The sequence below is a fragment of the Dendronephthya gigantea genome, unplaced genomic scaffold (assembly GCF_004324835.1).
Source record: "Dendronephthya gigantea isolate DGI-Jeju-01 unplaced genomic scaffold, DenGig_1.0 000029F, whole genome shotgun sequence".
Classification (NCBI taxonomy): domain Eukaryota; kingdom Metazoa; phylum Cnidaria; class Anthozoa; order Malacalcyonacea; family Nephtheidae; genus Dendronephthya; species Dendronephthya gigantea.
The window spans coordinates 21126-46085 of record NW_021163039.1 but is presented as its reverse complement, the minus strand read 5'-3'; the positions used below and the strand labels follow the sequence as shown (position 1 = coordinate 46085).

Below are 24960 nucleotides of genomic sequence, written 5' to 3'. Positions count from 1 at the left end.
AAGACGAACTTTGCTTTTGGAAACACGTAAAAACTATCATGACTTTCATGTCTTTGTCTTTGGTGTGCGGAGAACTGGTGGGTTTTGGACCATGAAAATAAAGCAGTAGAAATGCCAATGACAGAATTGTGGCTGGATCATTGGATGAAACGTGGGCACTCATCTTTAAAAAGTATTGTGCTGAACAACAACAAGAATACAATAAAACAATGGGCACGTCAAAGCTGTTATATTCATTTTTTTGATTAATTACAACGCTTAGCACTCTGTCTCTGTTTAATTGAATGTTTATTCATCATAATGCATCGTGCTTTACATTAAAACGACGACGTTCCTCATTGCAAAGGCGTAAAAAGCTCCGTTTTATGGTGCTCAATTATGGTACAATCTGTTGGTAACATCGATTTGCGGTAAGTTTGTAATGTAGTTTATTAATTATCAGTTCCGTTGGTTAGTTTAACCTATGGTTTAACTTGATAGAAACGCCAATGAGGTAAACATGCGATTCTTAGGAGCTGTATCGTGTTCTTGTAATCTTGTTCAACGATTTAAGTACACGAGGAAAACTCAGACGAACGTAGCAAATCGTAAACGAAACAGTGACAAAATCGCAAAAGCAAGGACTGACTGAAAATAACGAGACTTGGTTACGCGTTTGCTAGGAATAAATGAACCCAATTGTTGAATGGTCACAGTAGAATCGAATTTGCATCTGTGAAGATGCATGACTAAATAGGTTCTAAAAGTTTCTGTTGTTTAGACTATTTAATAAAATTATTCTGAAATTAATTAATTCGGCTGCCAGATTTGGTAATCATAAATAGAAAACAGTCTGCATTGGCGCCAAAGCCTGATAGCTCGCTCTCAAATATTCATCACGGTATTGTCTTTCATTTTTAAGTTTCGTATTATGGGGTGATAAAGCCTTTGGAAAGCCATAAATATTTGAATTTCGGTTATTGTCTATCTATATTTGAATATTCGGTTATATCGTCTATCCATGGTAGTTCTTGCTGCACATTAATTATAACTTGCTTCCTACGCGAAGAGACCCTTTCGTGGGCTTCTCCTTGAAGTCTTTCCACCACGAAGGGCGTTGTGTGTTCTTCGGGTCCTTCAAAACCGCGTCGTATAGATTTTCCAGGGCCTGGGAGCGACAGAAATGTTATGCCATTTGATTACAGAAGGGAAAGGCGGGTTTAGATGTTGCTGGGAGAGTATCTAACAGCATTTAGGTTCGCCAAACACTTTTAAATCTGAACTAGAGTTTGTTCAGATCAGATTCCCAGAACGGACTAGGCTTTTGAACAATAGTCCTACCTTTCTACAGAATTAATCACTAGTACAAACCTTTCCATTACTATGGCCAATTGGGGAGTTCAGAATAAAGTCTGGGGGTGCCAGAGCATCCACTAATGACACTGATTCTGGTTTAATCTACAAGACAATAAATTTCATTCCCAAAGACCAATATATTTCATCCTTAACTGATAATTTTTTCACCGAAGGTACTACAATGCTACGACAACAAGACGACCGAATGGGAGACCGAAACAAACCTCGTCACAAAGATCCACGATTGATTTACGAATCATCCCGGCATGACTTCCTTGATTGAAAAAGCCACCTGTCGTAACGTAAGGTAATAAGGAAATCTTTTGTGTGTGATGTGTAATATAAAATAAATCACAGCTGTTCAAATGCCTGCTTGGGAAATGTTTTTTTAACACAAACCTTCGTAAAAAGTTCCTAAATGTTTTTCCAAAATCCACAAACCATACAAGATTTCCAACTTTGCTAAAATGGCGCGAAAATTCGTTGGAGTATCAGGGTCGTGAACAAACGCATGAAATCTGTCCATAACTGTTTTCTATAAGAGAGTCATAAATCTAATTTTTCGAATGGCTGGATATTATTGATAAAAGTTGGATCTCTGTATACCGTATACGTACCTGGATGAACGCCAATGCCAACGAGCGACAGAAAAACGCTTGACTGTCATTTTTTGCTGAAAACGTTTCCTTCAAATTCAAGCATTTAATGTTAGGTGTTTTTATACTATTTGCTGAGAGAATTGGATAAGATTTTGCCAAACCTTGCCGCTATTCAATTCGCTTTGAATCTTTTTATCGCTTTGTTTTAATAAGTAACAAACCAGCCAACTGAATGCTTGCAAAATAACTGGATAAAAAAGAAAGTGGCAATTGTTGCAGTGTCCGGTAGATTGGATGATGTTATTAACGTAAGGTTTACACATAGAACAATAATGAAAAGATTTCTTCTGACCATCAAAACCTTTGAAATCTTTTATCGTGTGTGCATGAAACTTGTTTTCCAATATCTCGTCCATATGATTCAGAAACTCCACACAACCTGTAGGCGAGTTGACTTTTTCTCCTAAGATATATAAGCGCAGTAAAAATATTCAAAAACCGCTTAGTTCGCGATCTTCTATAAAGGCAAAGTGTGTTAACCTTGATTCACACTATATACGAAGGTTCTTTGATGTAATTCGGAATTTTGTATTGATAAACGCCAAGTTTTAAAGAATTTGTGAATAAATATCAGGAAGAAATCACTTTTATAGTTCCTTCAAATTATCCCACAAAAACGTAGGATTTGGTTTTGCAAAATTTCCACTGTACTTGAAAGAAATTGCGACGGTGTTAAATGGGGTTTAGAAAATATCGAACCTTTTTTTATTTCGTCCAGTTTTGAAAGCAAGAAGTTGCTTGTTTGCCCCAGCAGCAGATTATTGTCACCTTCGTAGGTACAATTAGGATCATTGTCATCTCTGAGTTCACCAAGCCTGTTGACTGGATTTGGAAAGATACATTTCTACATCAGCCCGAGGGGGGAGAAAAGGGGGAATTTTTTGGGGGGGAGGGGTAATCAGCGAGCCTTTAGCAGCAATCACGAGATTCGCGTGATGTTGCTTACGCCACCACGCATACTCGTTGTCGCTCGGTTAAGCGATCTCGTCCGACAAAAGTGCAAGCTTCTTCATGCAGAATCTTACAGCTCGTAGAAAACCGCTAAAGCTCTGCATAATTAGGGTTCAGTCCAGTGAAATTTCACATGTGTTTATTACCAGCTAAATATCCATGACCGCCACACGCCTCGCGACACTCCTGGATGGCATCACGTGCTGTCCACGCGGCAATAGGTTTGGACGAACACGATAGAGCGTGAAGTTCACGACCTAAATCAGCCTTTAAAATGCATAGAAACAAGACACAACTTTCAGAGACCATAATAATGTAGTTTATGGAAGTGCTAATTTACGCATTATGCCGTGCAACTTATTTTAATTCAAGCATTAATATAAGACGTTGAACTTGAATGATTTGATGAAGCCGTAGAGGCAGAGGCTTTCTACCTGATTCGTGTCGGATTCACCGAGGATTAAGCCAACTTGAAAGCGAAGCATATCTTGAAATAACGTTTTAGAAAATTGCTGCAAGGCGTACGTTGCAGCCAGGAGTGGAATTAACCTCCATTGCTGAAAAATAAGTGCATTTTTCAAATTCAAGTTGAATTGAAATAAATCTAATCTATTAATAAACATTCCCGCCTTTTTTCTGAGCTTTTTAATGACTTTCATATGCTTATTGTGTATAACTAACCTGCATTTGATATTCCAAAACAGGGATCTCGTCTTGTCCAGGTGGTCCAAACTGACGTCTAACTGCTGAATACCTGCGCAGATAATATGGAAAAGGACATTACAGGTATTTATAAAACAATGACATCTTATCATCCTGCAGGAACAAAAGAGTTTAGTTCAATCTTTAGTTCAAGTCTTTAAAAACGTCTGGTTGTATGCAATGAACATAACAGTGGAAATTGTGTTGAAGTTAATAGTCTTAAAACAACTGATGAAACTAACATACCTTATTGCTATCGTCAGACATAACCTTAAATTAACAACACTCATCTCAGTAATGCCAACTCTGCCGTGTGAGAGAGCTCCTAGTGATGCAGCGAATCTTTTCCTAGGGTCTTTAATCGTGGAGACATAGCGACCATCTGGTGTGACTTGAGAATGCTTGCTTAATAAAAACTCCCTTGGGATGGACACGTTTTTAAATGCTACAAATCTGTGAGAAATAGGGTGAGTGATTATTTTATTATCACCTACTATCACCTACTATCAATATCTCATCCTCAATTCCCACCATCACTCACCCATTATCCAACTCATTCTGTCCCAGTTTCTGCCCAATATCCCCCACGAGCACTCCAGGTCTAGCTGTGAGATCAGGGTTACGCACTTCCACACAGAACATGTGAAGACCATGACACATGCCATCTGGAGTGTAGAGTTGAGCGTATACCAAGGCATGGGTGGCGGTCTTACCCAGGTTCCCCACCCACCATTTCGTCGCTTCGTGGTCCGGTGTATTTAAAATAAATTTCTATAACATAGAAATTCTCTTCGTAATTTAAAATGAAAAATGCATCAGTGAATTGGTTAAATATCAGCAGCGTTAAAGCATCTATCATGAGCTAGTATTTGATGTTTCAAATGTCTAAAGACAGCTTCATGGTGAATTGTGTTTTCAGAAAATGTTGAGAGAATTTATTAACAAATTGATATAAACCATACCAAAAACTGAAATATGTTTTCACCTGTGTTTTCGGGTCATAAACAGCAACTGTTCTCATAGCTTTTGTGTTACTACCGTGACTCAATTCCGTTAGGGCAAAACAGCCAAAAACCTGGTGATATTGGGATAGTTTAATACAATATCATTATGGTCTTCAACAAGAACAGTCATATACTGATTATCTTGCAAATGTGTAAGTTTGAAAGCAACAATGACAAACCTCTAAATTTTCACATTTTTCTACCAAAGATTGGATCATTGGATGCTGACTGGCTGATTTTAAATTAAACGTAAACATCTGAAAGAGTAAATGCAAGCAAAGGGGAAATTATTTTGCCTGTATTTATGTGGACAATGTTGGATGGCCATGGAACACAAACCATTACTAAGTAACAACTATTACAACAGGGCACTCTTCCTAATGTCATCACTATCATTACGACCATATCATCATTATCACCACCCTGCTACCACCGCTCAAAACTACCATATCACCCTCATTACTGTCATTGTCACAACTGGCATCACCAACATCCCATCACCACCAATGCTATCAATGAGTCGTATCCACCATCATGCGTGGTCATAATAGTAACCCTGACCAATTGTCCGGTAAAATTGATTGCCGTCAATAGGGCAAAATCACTTATATAGGTGCCTTGCTAATTGCAGGTTACCGCACAACAGGTAGTGACATAGTAGCAACACAGGGCTCCTGTGTACCAAAGCACAGCTAACCCAAGCAGCATTAATATCAAATGGGTAAAGTGAAATGCATGAGAAAACAATGACACCAGACAGAACATAAATACTCCTCTGAAGGTATTTTGCAGCCACCTGATTATGCAATTGAAATTTTGCAAGCAATCCCCAGTTAAGCGAACCAAACGCATCTGTTATAGCATGTAAATTCAATGGATTCTCCCCGACCTCGCCCAAAAAATCATACTCCACAAGTCTTTTAACTCTCAGAAATGTCAATCGTCGTTTTCCCTCCATGGTCAGACCTTGCGTTGTCTCTAAAAACACTGGATCTTTGGCCATAACGCTCCAAATCTTTTCCTTGGTCTCCAAGATTTCATCGCCTTCTATAAATCGTTTCATGTCGTACCAATCAAAAGATGCTTGTTTTCTGTACACATCCAGAGGTCCAGGTGGAAATTTGGCAAATACTTTGCTGTTTTCGACCATTTTAATGATTGGATTCTTTAAACAAAACGATTTTCGAACACTTTGCACTTTGAACCAAAAAATTTTACAAATTTTTGTTATTTTTGGTTCGGGATTATTCGGTTTACGATCGGGAGACGTTCGGAGTTCGTTTGTTATATCAGCTTCGTTTCCATCCCTCAAAATTAGAAGCATTAATCCTAATCATCGTAAAGCTAAACTAGCTGGTCGACCGTCAACTTCAACTTGCCATTTTTTTTATGTATCACTGTACTTTAGACAATAAACCTCTATTACATCCGAAAAAAATTGTAAAGAAAATTTTTTTAAATAAAATAGGAAACTAAATCCGACTTCGGAATTTTGGTTCAATCGATGACGTAAGGCTGTCTTTTGGGCGATGGAAATTATGATTTAAAGTCCATTTGCCTTTTCGCAATCCTTGAAGGAAAGCATTGGAAAGAATTGCCACAGTTTTACTTGTTTCTGCAAAATGGCAGCTAAATCTCTGCGTTTTGACGGCCAAGTTGTGCTCGTAACTGGTGCAGGAGGCGGTCTAGGTAGGGAATACGCTCTGGCCTTCGCTGCGCGGGGTGCTTCGGTGGTAGTCAACGATTTAGGTGGAAGTGCAAGGGGGGAAGGTCGGAGCTCCTCTTTGGCCGACAAAGTCGTCGCAGAGATCCGCGCATCGGGAGGAAAAGCGATCGCAAATTACGAGTCTGTTGAAAACGGGCAAGAGCTGGTTGACCAGGTTATAAAAGCGTTTGGCCGAATTGATATTTTGATCAATAATGCTGGCATTTTAAGAGATCGTTCCTTTGGTAATATGAGTACCATGGACTGGGATTTAGTCCACAGGGTACATCTCCGAGGCGCGTTCCTGGTCACCAAGGCAGCATGGCCTCACATGAAGAAACAAAAGTACGGGCGGATCATTATGACCTCGTCGACAACCGGCGTCTTCGGGAATTACGGACAGGCTAATTATGCGGCTGCTAAACTCGGATTGTACAGCTTGGCCCGAACCCTTGCTATTGAAGGCGAGCGTTACAACATCAAGTGCAACACCATTGTCCCTGTTGCAGATTCCCGGTTGACCAAAGGGATTTTGCCGGAAGAAGTTTTGAAAATGGTAGCGCCCAGATTGGTTGCACCTTTCTTGGTGTACCTGTGCCACAAGACCTGTGACGAAAACGGTCAGTTGTTTTTCATCGCCGGCGGTGCGGCAGCCGTGATTCGCTGGCAGCAATCCAAGGGAGTTAACCTCCTGTCTGACGGACAAGATCTTACCGCAGAACTGGTACGAGATAACTGGGCTCGAATCAAAGACTGGACTGACGCAACTAATCCAGCCACTGGTAATGATGGAACAATGAAGCTGCTAATGGGACAAGACACCTCTGCCGAGAGTGGAACACCTGCCCGCCTGAAGGATGAGTTCTCTTACACCTTCAAAGAGGTTATTCAATTTGCCTTGGGAATTGGTGTGACTGTTAAAGAAGATGGCTCTCATTTGAAGTTCTTGTATGAGGGTCATGAAGATTTCAGTGTTCTGCCAACATTTGCAGTGATTCCTGCTCAGGTAGGAAAGAAATTTGCATTGCTTTTTATTGTGTTTTATTTGTGAATAACCAAATAATACATCAAACAATATTTGAACAAACTAACAGTCAACTTTTCTCATTTAGGCAAGTTTTATGACAAGTTCTTTTTTGAGCAAAGAAAAAATTGGTTTTGAAATAAACCCAGCCAAGGTAATATTCTGTGCTATCAGAATTGAGACTTAATTTAGGTTGTACTTCTTTTTTATTCTATTGTAGACCATTGCAGACCCTTGTGGTCGCAATATCTTCAGATTTATTTTAAAACCTTATTTTGGGTTATTCATTTTGAAAATATTTTGTTTTTGAAGGCACTTCATGGGGAACATTACTTGGAATTGTATCGGCCATTACAAGCAAATGCAACACTAAAAAGCAGCACTGTAATTGCAGATGTTTTGGACAAGAAGTCAGGGGCTCTTATCGTTGTCAATATTACCACTTCTGATGAAAAAGGTAGTTGACTTTGCTGAATAAAATTTGTATGTTGTCTAAATGCACTATTCTTGCCACTAGTGAAAAATTTCATCCACAGACCAGAAATTCTATTCAAGCCATGAAATCCAATGCCACAAATAGAAAGAGCATATTTTAGGATCTCTAGATTAACTGCAAAATGTGGTTGCAAAATGTTGTAAAATAGTAAAAAATATACTCCTGCAATTTATCACTCAGCCATGGCTTATATCTTTGCAATATTGATAGTAATAATAATAGTATTATTATGAGGAAACTCTCTCCACATCAAATCTTAGTTTATTATAGACACCAACATCTATTTATTTTAGGTCCTGTTTGCTTTAATCAGTTTGCAATATTTGCTATTGGAAGTGGTGGATTTGGTGGCAAGACTCGTTCGAATGAGTTGAGGCCATTGGTAGCCACACCCACCAGGGCTCCTGATGTGGTTGAAATCGAGAAAACTGGCAACAGCCAGGCAGCTCTGTATCGTCTTGCATGTGACCTAAATCCTTTGCACATTGACCCAAGTTTTGCTGCTATGGGAGGTGAGTTTTAAAAACTATTTCACTTAGGAAAGTTTGTACATTCGGATTGCAACACAGTTTTGGCTTTTTTTGCAATGAACAGTCAGTTTTTAACACCCAAGCCCCAAGGCTCGCTCAAAAACACATTCAATTCACCGAATTGCAAAGCTTTTAATAATAAACTTTATTTAAAGAAGGTATGCTTTTGAACGCATGTATTCTGAAAAATAATGTACACCTCCTTTTAAAGGCAAAAATTCATATACATGACAATCGAAAGTTTTCCACTTTCAACACAGCTTGTTTTTTTCGAAAATTAAAGCTTCAATCAATCAATAATCAATCAATAATCAATCAATCAATTAATCAATCAATAGTATAAAGAAGACTAATGCAAAATTCTAGTGTAAATTTTTCGAATTGAACAAGAAGGCAAGATGCCATATGTTAAATACATGACGAACGTACTAAATAGTAAATATTCAACTTATTCGACTTGTAGGTTTCAAAACTCCAATCCTTCACGGCTTGTGTTCCATGGGTTACGCTACCAGGCACGTCCTGAAGCACTTTTGCGACAACGACGTTCGCAGGTTTAAAGCAATCAAAGCTCGATTCTCGAAACCAGTTATTCCAGGTCAAAGCATTCGTACGGAGATGTGGAATGATGGAAACAGAGTGCTTATACAGTGCAAGGTGGTTGAAACGGGGGAGATTTTGTTGACTGGTGCTTATATCGAGTTGCATGGCTCGGTGGCACCGCCAAGCAAGGTAAAAACTGCTCAGGTTTCAAAGAGGATGATCCCAAACCGTTTTACCAACTAGAAAAAGTTATAAACTTGACGTATTGTCGCTTTTTAGGTAATTTAACCATTCTAGTGGGCTATATTTTTTTCATTATACAATATTTCTCTACCAATATTTGCGAATTTACTAAGTTTTCTACCAATCTTTGCGAATTTACTAAGTGTTTTTTTCGAACTGCAGTAAAATAGACAAGCTTTATATATATATAATTTTTCAAAACTTTGTCAAATGTGCATTGTCAATGGTTCTAATCGCCGTTTTCTTCAGGGAAACTAGTCTAAACTTTGTAGTTACGCTTAGCAATGACAGGAACATTAATGCCATTACATTTTCATCTTTTCGTTTTACAGAGCAACGAAACAAGTAAGGTTACCCCACCCTCTGCAAGTACGTCAGTGCAGAGTGACACCTTGTTTCAACTGATGTCAGACAACCTCCCGAACTACCCCCACTTGGTAAAGAAAATCAAAGCCTCTTTTCTGTGGCGAATTACGAAAGGCGGGAAAATCCGAATTCTCGGATCTCGGTACGGCCGACTTCACGAAGGAACCAGGATCGGTGACGCACGGAAAGCCATCGGGAAAGCCGAGCTGTACGATCACGATTGCCGACGAAGATTTCATGAGGATCGCGATGGGCGAGACGAACCCGCAGAAGTTGTTCATGCAAGGAAAAGTGAAGATTTCAGGGAATATCATGTTAGCACAAAAGTTGCAGACATTGTTGAACGAATTTGATTTAAAAAAGGTATTTAATGATTTTGTAATGGTAGATTATGTCACTATGACACATCAACTAACTCGATAAACGTTTCACTCGCAGGAATTGTCCAAGATAAATCAAAAACCATCGAAAGCACCTGCAAAACCTCCAGCAAGTGGAAACACGAGCCTTAAAGCTCACGCCATCTTCAAAGACCTCGCCGCCCGTCTTGCGTCATCGCCCAAACTCGCGCAAAGAATCAAAGCCACGTACCTTTGGAACATTACCAAAGATGGTAAAACCGCTGGCCAGTGGTTTGTGGACCTCAAAACTGGGAGTGGAACAATCACCGCGGGCGCACCCGCTGGGAGACCAGATTGCACCATAACTGTTGCAGACGACGATTTTGCCAAGATTGTGGCGGGAAAGGCCAACGCGCAACAGTTGTTTATGACCGGGAAACTGAAAGTTGGCGGGAATATTTTGCTGACGCAAAAATTGGGCGACCTGTTGAAGTCACAAGCGAAACTTTGAGGAGATGAAATGAACGAACCTTTGATCCCAAATGAACGATATACTCCAATGATTTTAGAAACAGATAAATGCATATTTCTTTCTATTTCTTTCTGGATCATTCAAGAGAAAATTACCCAACACAAATAATACAATGTAGCTGACGTAACAAGAATTATTAAAAAATGAGACACAGCATTTATGATAGTAAAAAGTGCTTTGGTGAAAGTAGTTTGCCTTTAAAATTGATATTTGTGATTGAGTTTTTAAGCATTACTAACATTACTACCCACTCTGGATTTGGTTTACTAACTTGCCAGTGAGGTGCAGAGGGAAAGTATATCTTTAAGTCTATTCTAGACATGCAGTTGAGATAAATCCAGCTTCTTCATTTACATCGTGTTTACATTTCAAATCAGGCTCAGATACTATCTCCAGCGATGAAACTTTTCTAATACGCCGTTGGCTGTGTTTTTCGTAGTGGAAAGTGCCTGAAGGGTTATTAGTTGACATGAACGATATAAAGGTTGTAATTTCTCCTTGAAGGATATTACAAAATGGCCCACTTTTCAATTTGCCTAATGCATTAAAATAACAACAGATAACGGGGTATTTCAACTAGTTTATCTATTGTTTTCAATGAATTCGTCACATGGAAACCACAAGCCTAAAAAACGTTATGAAAAGCAAAACACTGCTATGCAGTTCCGTTATCCAAGTTCACAACAAGTAAATTGTTTATTCAGTGCCACCAGCGAAATTTTATTTTCAAATGAAAATATATACAAACCACAATTGACATGCCAAAACACGTAGTCATGAGCGACTACAGCAGGTGTTCGTATAAAACATTTCTTCATTGAAATCTTGGGATATATTCAAAATATGTTTAAAACTTAGACTGGAATAACAAACAATTTCATGTACAGTTGCTACGTATTCACCGTCGAAAAAAACGGCAAATTTCCGGCAAAATATTCAACAAGCTGTTGATTAAACGAATTTGCAAACACTTTGCAATTTTCATGGCTTTATAATATACTCAATTCAATGGCTACTTCAAAAGACGAGTATTTCGAAGCGTGTGCTGATTGGTTTTCATTCCATTTAAGTCATGTCGAGGATAAAAGATTATCGAAGCTAGAATCCCTTTGGCCAACGTGCAAGAAATGTCGAGCCGTTTACGAGGGATTGAATTATACAAGTACCGAAGGGGAGTTTGGTTTGATGACACGAGAGATCTTGGAGAACCTTGATAAGGTAAGAAACGATTTGAGCGATTATGTCAGCAAAGATTTTGTGCTGATTGTTAGGCTGTTTAGGGCCTTGAGGGAAAAAATTAAAGATTTTATCAAATGATCGTTTGTTTTGGCAAAAAATATTATGCTACAGTATTCCTCGACAATGTAATTATGTTGCTGGAAGTTTCAATATCTATTACTATATGTATTTCGGTATGTCATTTCTCATCTTCTTGCAATGTCTACCATCTCATATCTTCTAATTATCTTCATTCCCAGCGTTCCGCAGCATTCTTCATTACCAGCTCTCCTTCGTCTCTTCTTATTACGTGTCCATATCATCTAAACCTTGCTTCCCTCATCTTCTCTGCAATGTCTACCACCTCACATCTTCTTCTGATCTCTTTATTTCACAATATCTCTGACCATCTCTCCTTCAGGTCTTATTATTACGTGTCTATATCATCTCAACCTTGCTTCTCTCATCTTCTCTGCAATGCCTACCACCTCAAATCTTCTAACCTCTTCATTCCCAGCGTTCCGCAGCATTCATCATTACCAGAATAACAACTCTCCTTCACCTCTCCTTATTACGTGTCTATATCATCTCAACCTTGCTTCCTTCATCTCCTCTGCAATGCCTACCACCTCACATCTTCTAACATCTTCATTCCCAGCGTTCCGCAGCATTCATCATTACCAGAATAACAACTCTCCTTCACCTCTCCTTATTACGTGTCTATATCATCTCAACCTTGCTTCTCTCATCTTCTCTGCAATGCCTACCAGCTCAAATCTTCTAACCTCTTCATTCCCAGCGTTCCGCAGCATTCATCATTACCAGAATACCAGCTCTCCTTCACCTCTTCTTATTACGTGTTTATATCATCTCAACCTTGCTTCCTTCATCCTGCAATGTCTACCACCTCACATCTTCTTGAGACACGCTCTGATTTCTTCATTCCATGATATATCCCACCAGCTCGCCTTAATGCCAATATCTCTGCTCATATTTCATCTCCATATCATCTCAACTAACCTAGCTGGCTTCCCTCGTATACTCTACAATACTAAGTTTGACTAAGTCTGATATCCTGGGTAATTACCGAAGGATGTGCCAATAGCTCGCGAAATTTCCTTCCATAATTGAAATTAGTTGCTTCTGAAAACTAAAAATTTATTGGGCCTAAATTTATTTTAAGACCTCGTTGTCAACTCAGTCTTAAACAGCGCGCATAAACCTTCGCTTGACGTTTATTTCATAAGGCTTACCAACTTATGGGATATAAGTGTAATAGTACTATTGATTTTTACGTCCTTCCAAATGCTTTAATGGTTTGCAACTCTCCTACAAACATTTGGTTAACTATTAACTTGCAATGGGTCGTGATGCAGCAAATTTTAGTATCGACTCTATCCCTTGCAATATTGAAACGAACGGATGGTTACCCGCGGGACAAAATGGCAACACATCGATTATGAAATAGTATCTTTAAGGAAACTGCTCTAACCTGGTCTCGTGAGCATATGAACTAAAAAAGTCATCGGGATTTTTAGCCTTGTAGTAGAAAGGTGGGTGGTTAAATGCGTCGTCATTTCCATGACAACCGTGCATACAATCGAGAGGTCAGATTACTCTGGAGCCAATGAATAGTCAGTGGAAATAATCTTTGAATCTTGTTGTAAACAAAGCCGGCAAACCAGAATATCTGTAAAGATCATTAAGATTATCAAGATAATGAAAGTTGTAAAGGTTGAGCATGCATTAAAGTTCGGTAAGTTTGGTATTTTAATATCAACCTTTTACTGCTAATAATGGAAAGTAAACGCGACCTTAGACTTTAATATCTTTAAAAAACGATAAATATTAATCTACTCCTCACGGCAAAGTCGAACTGTTGTCAGATTTAGTTCCTGAAGTTTGTATATTTAAAATTTGGCTGCACGCTTCTGTGACTTTAGGCGTGATATCTATTGGCTAGAGTTTATAATTAAACACATGATTAGCAATTAGAAACAGCTAATAGATAATATATATATACTAAATTTTAGAAACGTGATGCGTGGTGAAAGTCACTTAATGCATCTCTACGTTAATTGCACCGATGCATTGTAATTTATGAAGTGATTGGCCATTCTAAGTTGTATTTAAAAGCGTTGTGTTCATATAAACCTTGTTACAAAGGTAATTGCATCTTTCTTGAAACGTAATCGATCGGTGAAAAACTGGGACGTGTTAATCATCACCGTAATTAAGATTAGTTGCGATGTCTGAAGATTAGTCGGGATGTCTGATACTGTATTATTTGTTTACAGTTATTTGAAGATTTCTCACTTGCTTCTCTACAAGAAACACTTCACCTGGTCGAAATGAATTAGCACTCTCGGAGCGACCCGTCAAAGCATCCCTAAATAGGGTGAAGCGATTTGTTTATGGGTAAAGCACAAACTGGGCGCCTGAAGGATGGCGCGTGTGGAATCCAATAATTCTCAATCAGCAGTAAAAATTCGTTGATGTACAACGAATCAAAGTTTGATGTACAGAAAGTCCAGTCCACGAGCCAACAGCTTGCATTCCGTGAGCGAAATTGGAAGCTCAGTGGATGTTTTAAAATCCTTCTCTCAGCTACCAAAGTCGAGAACGAAACAAAGAAGGTATTCCGGTCCGGCCGGTTTAACGAGTGCCTTCTCTCAAAAACCGCAAAGTGCTAAATATAATTTGCAACAAAATACTACCTATAGCCACCTTAATAGCGGTGTCAAAACGTGTGCCAAGCGCCAGCCAGACAGCGGTAGTCTTCGAATCAGGTGTTTGTCGACGCCCTTAACGAGAACCAAAGCACCTTCGCAAAACAACAAATTGGTCGTGGGGAAATATGAAAATGGTGTTGGGAGGAAAACGTTGGCGAAGAATCGATGCCCTTCTGCACCAAATAACACAAAAAGTGCAGCGTCGTCTGTAAATAATAGCTTTGCCACTAAATCAAGCCCGGTTAAGCGACCGGATCCAAAATTGGCTCAAGAGTTCTCGGCCTTGTTACCATGCAACGCTCGGGTGTTGGACGACGGATCATTGTCGGACGCCATGTTTTTTACTGATGACGCAATCCAGCGTCGACTTGATTCTCTCTCGTTGAGTGACGTCTCGTCAGTGGCCGATTATAAATTCAGACCTCAGTCGTGCATTGCCTTCAGAAGAACAGTTTTGCCAGCAGAACGATTCGTTCCCAGCTCCAATCATCACTGCGCGAATTATGTGAAAAATAGACGTCTTTCCTCTCCAAATCTGGTAAGGACGATTGTTCACTTTTTCTACCGGCTGGAAGGAATTCTAATCTCCTTGAACCAATCAGTAAAAACTCGAAAGCATTAGCGAAGTTTTTTTTACGTTGATGCAAAGACGCACCAAGCTATAGTGTCACATTAACTCGATAATTATTTGTCCGATTGCATGTTTTCTGCTAAAGATTTTACCACATTTATCAGCCATCCAGGCACAGTCGTCACGGCTACGCACAAAATAGGCGATTCAGTGAAAAATCAAGACGAAAATGTCTCAATAATTTACAACAACGTAGATAACCTTCTATATTCGAAAGGTATAAAAAAAGGCATTCAAATTTGACTCATCCACTGTTTAGGATAAACAGATTTCGTACAACTGGCTTCTGCAGAAGTTACAAAACACAGAGTCCCGTAAAAATATTCTTCCGGATCCAAACACTTAGAATAATAAACAATTAACCACCTGGTCTATTGACTTAAGAATCACATACAGATGTTATAAACTTCAAATAAAATACAGCTTTTATAAATTTCAAATCCTTTTTCTAAAACAGACCTTAACTTTAGATATATTTAATATATGCAAAACCATTTCTGATATTGCAATATAGCTGTCAATCGCACAAAAGCACAAGGTTTACAATACACTTGAAGTTAGGGATTAAGTACTTTGTCGAACGCTCTTTTTCTGGATATTTACAGCAAAGATACTCCAAAAACTACAACATTTTTCTTTCTTCTCGCCTCTAATAACAACACTGCCTCGAATTTTCGGCAGAAACTACGGGATAAATTTATGAGAATGTCCCAGAATGGAAAAAAACATTTTGCGTGCATTTATACCGAAGCCTTTGATGGAAAACCCTGGGATTACATTGGGATTTCTTTCCAAATAACTTTCATTCAATAGTTTGATTTAAAGCTTAGTTTTCCTTACGATGTTTATTTTACACTTTGTATGTCAATTGTGAGCGTTTAGCGTTGTTTAGTTAGCAACGAGCAGTGTTGTGAATTGTTTTTGATTTCGGAAATGTAACATGTGGACTAAACTTGCTGCGAATATGCAGCTTATTTGTGGCGATTCAGAGATTGAATTGTTTGACAGTTTTTGATCGAAAATGTCTTTGGGGATTTGGGTAATGTATGGTTCATGTAGTTGCCTTCCTATGATTATGCTATAGAGGACAATAACAGTGCAATGTTTATCGTTATACACGACTACGATCTTCATTGCAAAGCGAAAACAATGGCTGGCGCTCATTCTAGTCTGGCACAAGAATACCACTTAGTATAGGCGAGAGAAAGATATTCACTGAATCTTTTTCTCCTGACAGATTCAATTGATAATACAAGGAGCAATCCCAATTAACGAGTCAAGCACAGTCTGAGTATTTCTCATTTTTTTGTATTTTTAGAGACAGCGTGTTAAACCGAAGATCGTTGACCCGAAAGGGGTGAGTATACAAATCTGAATTTGGCAACCTGTTGCATCGCCATGTCTGCCTGGTAGACTGATTCTGGTATAGGCTTGATTGTCAAACTGTGCATTTTGCCCCAAGAATTATTTGTACTTGAACGTTGAAACTGACGTTAAGTTTAAACACTTTCCAGTTTCGTCGTGGCAATGTTCCGAAGTACATTAGTTTTGTCGAGCCGATGCCCGTGCACCAGCGTCCGGGGACTGCGAAGAGCAGCGGCTATAGCAGCTGTGGTATTAGCATGGTCACCGAGGACCTTTTGGTATCCGCAGGTACACAGGAAGAACTGGCAGACAGCGGAGAGGAGAGTGGAACAGAGGTCGACATCGGGTTTAGAAATATCTTACCGAGCGATGGATTGGACCCTAGGAAAGATGATGTTGATGACGCAAGTCAGGAAGCCCAGTTTTCGTCAAGATCTTCGTTGCTCAAATCTGAACTGGACGGTACGTTATAGGCTCTAATAAATGTTTATTTCACCTGTGGTGACGTTTTCACACGGCTGTTTGGCAACCTTAATACACGGCTGTTTGGTAGTCGGTTGGCTGTCGGGCGCAATAAGAGGAGATGCCATGTTGTTGTAAACGCCTGTTTACATGGAGCACGTTATACCGGCTGGGCGAGGTGAAAACTGCATATTTGAAAGACTAATCAGGTTAAGCCTTTGATGTGATCAGTGCGATTTTTAGTTTTTGCCTCGCTTGGCCGGGATAACTCGCTCCATCTAAACAAGCCCTTAGAAATTTTTATTACTGACATAAAACTTTGCGAACATACTACTTCGAATTGTCAGTATACCTGTCCGAATGGAAAGTGCTACAAAAAAAATACAAATTAAAATAACTGTAATGCACTACATTGTAATATGACGAACAATTCTTGTTGAATTACCTGAATTCACAATTTTATTCACCGACAATTACTTACCGGCGATTTTTAATCAGGAAATTTACGGTATCAATTCATGTATAATGGCCAATGCGACTCAATGTTGTTCATTTTATGTTAATTTTTTTATTTAAAGCACATCTGTAATTCGTGTCGACAAATCGTTTTTCTTAATTTGATTGACAATTTAAGTAGGCTGTATTAACTGAGATATAGCACGCCAGAAATTCTGAAAAAATATCTACAATTCAAACGAAATTTTCTTCAATCAAGGTTTGAAGTGAACAAAGTTTCCAAACATCTTACTTTCGTTTCCTTGTTAATAAATTTTCATAAAAACACTCGCTGGTTGTCAAAGCGATATTTCATACATGCAAAACATATCGTTTTGGCCTTTTGCACCTGTCGAAATTTAAATATGGTTTGCAGTTTAACTACGAGACGGCGCTATCAGTAACAGTTTACAAAGTCATGCGTTTTGACTGTTTTGTTTTGGTCTAACGAAGGACGGAGCCAATCCTTCGGATAAAAAACGCAAGTACATTACAACTAATGATTATTTACACGCACAACTATTGTGGAATATCTTACTGATGAAATATCGTGGTTTGAATACAAGAATATGTTTTCGTATCGGCATTGTAGTGGCCATTGCCTAGGCAGCCGTCGTTTCGTGCAGAGAAGTGTTTAGATAATAGCAGAGCTGAATTGCTTAATTTGATTATGAAATTAACGATTTTCAATTCGGTTTAGACTGCGAAGTTTGACATTTAGTATCAGGTTTGGTAGTTACTAGTTTCCTTTTGTATGCTGTATATAACGCTGATGTAAATACGATCAGGTAACGATCGTGAGAAGGCTGGTTAATAATAGAAAGCTAAACAGAACTGACTATATAGTCATATTCCTAATTTCTCATTTAATTACTGTCCATTCGCAAGAAGATTTTCTACTGTTTGACGGCAGATGGATTTTCAAATGATCTATCTTATCTTTGTCCTAGTTTGTGCATTACAAATAACGATTTTCTCGCAAACACAGGAAGCTTTTTGGACGGGGAAGGATCCAATATGGACGACGGTGAAGAAGAAGGGAACACGACGTCTAGTGTGGATCAAGATGTGTTTGCCTCACTTGAACTACAAAACGCCGGAGAAGGTCTTTCTGGTAGCGATATTGATGCAAACGCTTCAGATTTGCTCGGCGAGTCTGCTTTGGATAATGGAAAGGTAAGATGTATTTATTTATAATATCAATTGTGTTTTGCTGTAAAAAGTTTGCCCTTTTTGCTTGACGGAGTGGTACATTTTAACAAAAACATCTCGCTTCGCAGGCTGTGGATTAAAAAACTGTCTCGTTTATAACTTTTTGATTTCGTCTTAGGGCAATGCTGATGGTGACTCCGATGCCGGTCGCCAAGGTGATGACACAGGTGTGAACATTTACGACCAATATGATGGTAGTGTCGATGGCAAAAGTAGCGGCCTGGACGAAAGCGGTGCTCTGAAGAGCGAAGATGACATAAACAAAAGGTATCATAACCAAGCGAGTTGTTGCTCTATGTGGAAAATGCTTACATGACTTGACAGAGTTGTTTATACCAGGTGCAAGACTTGGCCGCAATGGAAACATTGTAGCCAATTGTTCATTTGCAAGCTTACGGGTAGTGTCGCAGCTCCTCGCAAGAATGATTTTCATTGGCTGAACTTTACAATACACATCTGTTTCAACCAATAGCATAGCTTCGTTCTTTAGAAAGCATAGAAAAGCATTATCCAATTGGACGAAAGCTTCCGAGCACTGCGACATGTCCCAAGCTTACTAGGACTATTGTGACCGAATCTCGTTAATAACCAGCCTTTTTCTGCATGTCCAAAGCGTTTTAGGCTTTTTTGAGGACGAAATACGTATCAATTTAGTTACATCGTATCGTATTTTTGTGATTCTTTAGTTTGCAATCAGATCAACAAAATCCCGATGATGCAGAAAACTCTTTGGACGGCAACTCGCTTGAAAACGGAACTCCGAGCGACGAACTGGACGCATCACAAAACAACCAACAAGTTACCTTTTCCGAACCTTTGACGACAGATCGCCGATCATCGTCGAATGTCGGCGTAGAGGACGCAGCCGGCACCGAGTCGCCAAAGTCGATCCTCAAGGGAAGCGATAAAAATCGAATTTTTGAACATGAACTTGATTCTTCCATCATGAAGCGATTGACATCGCCAGAAGAAACTGACGGCTCTTTATCGAAAACCACGATGGAGAGAAGATCTGCTGATTTGAGGTACGTGAGTGATGAAGTTAGATTGGCTGAAACTGCAGAATTTTGTTGGTAAAATGCTGTGAAATGTGGCAGACATTGTCAGTTCGCAAATTTTGTATATATTTTGAACTCTCGCAACATTCCCGCGTGTTTGGATCAGGTCATCCAAACATGGAAACCATTAAGTAATTGTTTAACAAGATCTGTCAACTTCGCATGACAATAGTTTCCCAATTTTAAAGAATTTTGAAACCAAAATTTATGGTTTCATCTTTTCCATCTGTTTCTAGCTGTGGTGTTAGATTTCCTTTTTTCTGTGTGTGGATTACAATTTACTCTCACAGCTTGAGTCATCCATTGTCGATGTTTTCATTTCAAATATTTGCTATGATTTTTTTCCGATCGATGTAAACAAGTGTGGAGATTGTACTAAGAATCCCGCGCTTCAAATATGCGCTGGTGTTTATGAAGATCACGTAGCCAAAGCAGGCAGAGCTTATGCAAAGTATCGACAAAAAATATTGTTTCTTTCTCACAATCCAGGCCGCAAAGTAAACCGGACCTTCAGGCGCAATTTAAGGACAAACAGCTGAATTTCGATGGGGCAGAACAGACCTCAAGTGATGAGGAAGGGTAAGCAGTGATTTCTGCTTATATTTTCCACCTTCAGAATCGTTGCACTCGATATAATTGTGCGCACACGTGTCTAAGAAATCCTGTTCAACTGCTGGCCACACGAGTTTTCATGCATGTGTCCGTGGTTCTTGCCAATGCAGTAAAACGGGATAGGCAGTTGCTCCAGGTGTGCCAACAAAGATCAGTGGATTGCAAAAGTTTTACTGTGAAAGTTTTCTGCTTTTTTCCAGACAATCTGATTCTGATCTGTATAGTTCGACTGGACGAAGAAGACCAAAGGTAAACTACCTTATGATTGGTCGGTTCAAAACAGCGACATTTCATGTAATCTGACTGCCGGACGGTTTCCATCTTTTTTTGCTTTTTCAGCCAAAAGGCAGCATTTATGGTAAACGTGCCAACATGAAAGCGCCGAGACAAAAAATACGGCGAAAAAAAGACTCGGAAAATAGCGAGGGCGATGACACCATCTTGTGTGCAGAATCCGCATTACTCATGGAACAGATTCTGGAACAAGAGAAGGTAAAAGTTGAATGGAAGAGATAGGATTTTACCTGTATCCTAAGATCAAAAACGCAAATGAGAGACTGCGAGAGTAGGTTGTGGAAGCTTACTGAAAAACATTATCTTGTATTCTAGCGCTTGAGGGAGGGCATGAAACCTTGGCTCAAAGGACGGTTGGCCTTGTCTCAACAGAACAGTCGCTTTGAAATACCAATGGATGTTCGCTTGCTTGAAAGTGAGTTGTGTGATACTGTCACGGTCCTTTCTTTGGGTCCGTGACACTTGTAAAACACCACTGATCAACCCATCACAACACAAGACTCAATAGAATCGGGGAAACTAGGCAAGAAACTAGTTAATCTGACGATGTTTTGTCTCCCTACAATTTCAGCCATGACTCCGATGGAATATCTGACGAAATACTGTATCATAAGGTAGCGTTCTCAAGCATAATTTCTCAGTGGTATCTCAAAGGTTAAATAAACGTATTATTATACCAGCCATTTTGCTTTTTATTGGAGGCTAAATAACAATCTTTATTATAGCAAGCGAAGAAAGGCGTTGTACAAACACGTATTTCAAAAGGTGGACAAAAATCGCGACGGATTAATCAGCTTCACTGTAAGTGGACCGGCACACTGACTTATGCATGAACTGCGTTTTAGAACGCTTCCAATGGCCTTGTTGGAATTTTGAAATTGCATGTGTGTTTATGGCCTAATACTTTGGAAATTCAAATTAGTTTTATAAACATTTCAGTTTCACAAATTTAAAATTTAATCAATTGCGTATTTTGTTCGATAAACTTTCCTCAAACCGATCATCTATAAGGAGATGTTCTCCCCCAAGTTTGAAAGAATTGATACTCGCAATCTTTATCATAACTAACATAACTTTGTCTTCTTTAACTTACAGGAATTGGAAACGGGTTTGAAAGATGTCCACACAGGAATATTAGATTCTGAACATGTTGAGAACATTGTTGAGGTATATTTGTTTTAAGGACTTTAACTACATTGCAGTTGCTTTAGAGGCAGTCGATGAAAAATCCATTCCACAGCATTGAACATTCTGTAAAGAACCAAAGTTTGTAAAAGGTGACGACTCATTGTTTTCCTTATGCCATAGCTGGTTCTTATCGACAGAGAAGGAGAGTTCAACATCAAGCAATTCTCTGCAGTTGCTGCTTTTTCTGAGAGGATCACGTGCAAGGATCAGCTACCGTAAGTATTGTGTTTATATGCCTGCGGCCGGTTGCACGAAAGATGAACAGCGCTATCAATTTATACCGTAATTTTTGCATCGATATTTCTATAACAGGGTGGAATTGCTGAATAGTTTTGATGGGCAGAAAGAGATCATCGAATCTGCAGACTTTTTTGCTCTGAGCTGGAAACTTGATGGAATTAAGGTGAATAGTTTAGATCCTTCAGAACTTAGGATTTGCCTTTGTAAAATTTGAGAGTAGAAACTGGGCTATACTGCTTTTAAGATATCAAAACATGAATATTTGAAGGTTAAACTTCAAATGATTGGCGAGACGAAGTTGTCTCAACATCAAACATTAGCTCATTATAGAGACGCATTGAAGTCTACCGGAATTCCCCCATTTTTACTATGACAACTATCACAGAGATTGCCAGCTTTTTTTTCGCCACGCAGCTTTTTTTTTCGTCTGGATGCATGCACATGTGTGAAAATCATTTCAATTTCATGTATAGGTGAACCCTGATGTAAAGAAGATATTAGACTCTTTATAGGGTGAATACTGGCCAAGAGAAAGGTTTCATTATTGGAAAATCATTTTTGCACCACAAATTGCAGTCGAGATGATGGCTTTCCGAAAATATTTACACCAAATGCATCGAATGAGGTAAGGACTCCTGTCGCCATAGCCAGGAAACAAGTGGCTTTGGCCTACCTCGAGCTGTGACAATGACCAGCGGCATATATTGTCAACAAAAGGTTCGCTCAAAAGTCAAAAGGAATGATAGAGGGGCATGAGCAGACGAGCCATGCACCCACCCCCCTTTTGAAAAGACTTCCGCGTTTTCAATATCTATCAGCACGTTTCATAAAAAGCGAAATATCAAAACAGCTCACAGAAGGCAGAATAACTTTATCTAAAGGGCTGTTTACATGAGCCCGGTTACCCGAGATTCAGCGAAACGTGAGAGGACTTTGAGGTATTGAAATAAGTCTTTATGACACCAAACAAGCACATGCTATTGTTGTGGTGATTATACGACTGCCAGGATCATGTTATCTGCTCATTTCAATACCTCAAAATTATCTCACGCTTCGTTGAATCTCGGGTAACCAGGCTCATGTCAACAGCCCCCAACATAACTGAAAGTATTTTATACAAATCTTACACTTACGGTGAAATGCAAGATGACAAGTCTAGCACAATAATAAATATTGGCAAAATATATCTGAGCTAAACTCATAGAATATGCATACATCGATAAAAACTAACCTCAATGTAAAATATTTATTTTAAAGTAGTTTTTAAAAAACTAATATTTAAAAATGTTTACGTATGCCAGACGAAACAACGTGCTCAACGAAAAACAAGTGACAAATACAATTGTCATTTTATAAAAATATTGATAAAAGAATCGAAAAGGTCTGAAATCAATCGAAATCAAATTCTCAAACTATTTCCATTTTTTATAGAGACAATATTTGTGTAATATTTATTGGCTATAGACAAATTAACAAAATATCAAAAATCTCTTATAGTAACGTTCAGTCTGTTCGATGTGTTCATGACAGTTATGAATCACTGCTCAAAAGCACGGTGTCAGCACCCCCTACCAAATCCTCTTGGGAAATTTACTTATATCCTCAAGTAAATTTACTACTTCGCCATTTATTTACTAACATGTTTTGAGGTAATAGTGACAACTATATGGCAAAGTGCTAGTTTCTGTCAGGTCCCACGTTAATTCCGCTCCTGATTTACACGTGATAACAACGTGACAGTGGTAAGGAATCGGTTACAGCGTTAAGGCTGTTTTCCACGTACGCGTTTTTTATACGCACGTACACGTACGGAAAATTTTAAATGCCTTTAAATTTTTATCATTGAACATCTAGGTCAACTAATGCGTACTAAAATATGCAGAAAACTAAGTTCCTTCGATTTATTCACTTAGTTTTTTCAAAGGTTTCAGACAGGTGTAAGGATTTAGACTTTTACGTGCGTGTACGTGCGTATGAAAAACGCGTAAGTGGAAAAAACAAGCTAAAGTTAAGGCCCACGTGTTTCGCCAACGCGACAGATATTGAACATATTTATTCCCTTCTGAAAACTGAAAATCCGCGTCGCGTTAGCGATTTGCGCATGGATTGATTGGGGCTTATAAAATCGCACCAAAAAAGAAAAGACAATAGTAGCTATAGATGCTCAACTGACCATTTCAACAAATCATTTTTTCTACCTTTAAAAAATTGACATTCTCTTCAATATGATACAAAGTTTATTAGAAAATTCGATTGTGATCGATTGGATCTGACTTGTCTGACCTTAATTGTATTTGAAACCGTTCAAGGTACTGTTACTGCTAATGTTTTCAAATACTCAATATGAAAATATTGTCATTCAGTTTATTGAATCTAATATTTATATCGACGTTTGACGTTCTTTAAATATGTCTTGGCAAAGGACTGTGCACGGGGTTAATTTCCCATCTCTAAGCCTTTTTCTGAGTGACTTTCTGCATCTATCGATGTGTTCCAGAGTTCCTGGCAATACGCTTTTATTATAGCCATGCCACAAGCCATTTTGTAGGGCCTGACTTGAAAGAAGTTGTGTCGTAGGATGCCTCATGCCTGTACTGGCAATCACTGCATTTTGGTTCAAGCGCAGTCTCAATCCGTTTTCTTTCTCGACTCCTTTCCGCTTTCATCGTTCAGAGTGCGTATTAAAACAGAGCTCCTTCTTTTTGCCTTTGTGCTATACATTTGTGAGATCACCCCACCGTATACACGCCAGGAAATCCCGATCAAAATTACATTCAAAAGCAGCATTGCCGCGAGTATGAAGCAAACACGAACTTGCCAGTCGCTAACGCTCCACAACTGGCCGGCGTTTTCGTACGCATCGGCGAAAGAATCGCGGAGAAAATGCCAAAATACTTCGATGTTTTTTGACACCTTTTCTGCGGCCATCTTGGATTCAAGAGCACGGCGGACATGACGTAGTCGGAAGTCAAGGACCGGAAATCGCGTATCCTGAAGAAATATATGAAGAAATATACAACAA

The 24960-nt window shown here is 39.0% G+C and overlaps 3 protein-coding genes across 6 annotated transcripts; 2 read left to right on the top strand and 1 right to left on the bottom strand.

The window, feature by feature from the left end:
• Nucleotides 1-232: 232 nt before the first annotated feature.
• On the bottom strand, nucleotides 233-6110 carry LOC114523977 (peroxisomal acyl-coenzyme A oxidase 3-like). 2 transcript variants are annotated; one of them, XM_028545050.1, is made up of 16 exons: nucleotides 5448-6110; nucleotides 4831-4908; nucleotides 4633-4722; nucleotides 4189-4418; nucleotides 3894-4100; nucleotides 3627-3699; nucleotides 3380-3502; nucleotides 3092-3212; nucleotides 2694-2816; nucleotides 2296-2397; nucleotides 2096-2181; nucleotides 1953-2021; nucleotides 1735-1870; nucleotides 1560-1627; nucleotides 1351-1437; nucleotides 233-1147 (listed from the first exon to the last, which is right to left on the bottom strand). In XM_028545050.1, exons 1-16 carry the CDS (start codon nucleotides 5973-5975, stop codon nucleotides 1025-1027), a joined length of 2244 nt encoding a protein of 747 aa, XP_028400851.1. In that variant the 5' UTR covers nucleotides 5976-6110; the 3' UTR covers nucleotides 233-1024. The 2 variants fall into 2 exon arrangements, with proteins under 2 accessions (XP_028400851.1, XP_028400850.1); XM_028545049.1 differs by having other exon boundaries at nucleotides 2287-2397; nucleotides 5448-6109.
• LOC114523978 (serine-aspartate repeat-containing protein I-like) lies at nucleotides 1555-22871 on the top strand. 3 transcript variants are annotated; one of them, XM_028545053.1, is made up of 19 exons: nucleotides 1555-1642; nucleotides 3650-3731; nucleotides 4000-4114; nucleotides 11502-11649; nucleotides 16331-16369; nucleotides 16527-16839; nucleotides 18323-18510; nucleotides 18665-18813; nucleotides 19233-19571; nucleotides 20094-20183; nucleotides 20417-20465; nucleotides 20556-20708; nucleotides 20826-20925; nucleotides 21082-21124; nucleotides 21236-21311; nucleotides 21606-21677; nucleotides 21819-21913; nucleotides 22011-22101; nucleotides 22412-22871. In XM_028545053.1, the coding sequence occupies exons 4-19, from the start codon at nucleotides 11617-11619 to the stop codon at nucleotides 22448-22450; spliced, it is 1869 nt and encodes a 622-aa protein (XP_028400854.1). In that variant the 5' UTR covers nucleotides 1555-1642; nucleotides 3650-3731; nucleotides 4000-4114; nucleotides 11502-11616; the 3' UTR covers nucleotides 22451-22871. The 3 variants fall into 3 exon arrangements, with proteins under 3 accessions (XP_028400854.1, XP_028400852.1, XP_028400855.1); XM_028545051.1 differs by lacking the exons at nucleotides 1555-1642; nucleotides 3650-3731; nucleotides 4000-4114; nucleotides 11502-11649 and adding an exon at nucleotides 14358-14919; XM_028545054.1 differs by lacking the exons at nucleotides 1555-1642; nucleotides 3650-3731; nucleotides 4000-4114; nucleotides 11502-11649 and adding an exon at nucleotides 15960-16051.
• On the top strand, nucleotides 6130-10784 carry LOC114523979 (peroxisomal multifunctional enzyme type 2-like). Its single transcript, XM_028545055.1, has 6 exons — nucleotides 6130-7362; nucleotides 7469-7534; nucleotides 7693-7837; nucleotides 8170-8388; nucleotides 8870-9178; nucleotides 10049-10784. Exons 1-6 carry the CDS (start codon nucleotides 6274-6276, stop codon nucleotides 10408-10410), a joined length of 2190 nt encoding a protein of 729 aa, XP_028400856.1. The 5' UTR covers nucleotides 6130-6273; the 3' UTR covers nucleotides 10411-10784.
• Nucleotides 22872-24960: the final 2089 nt, after the last annotated feature.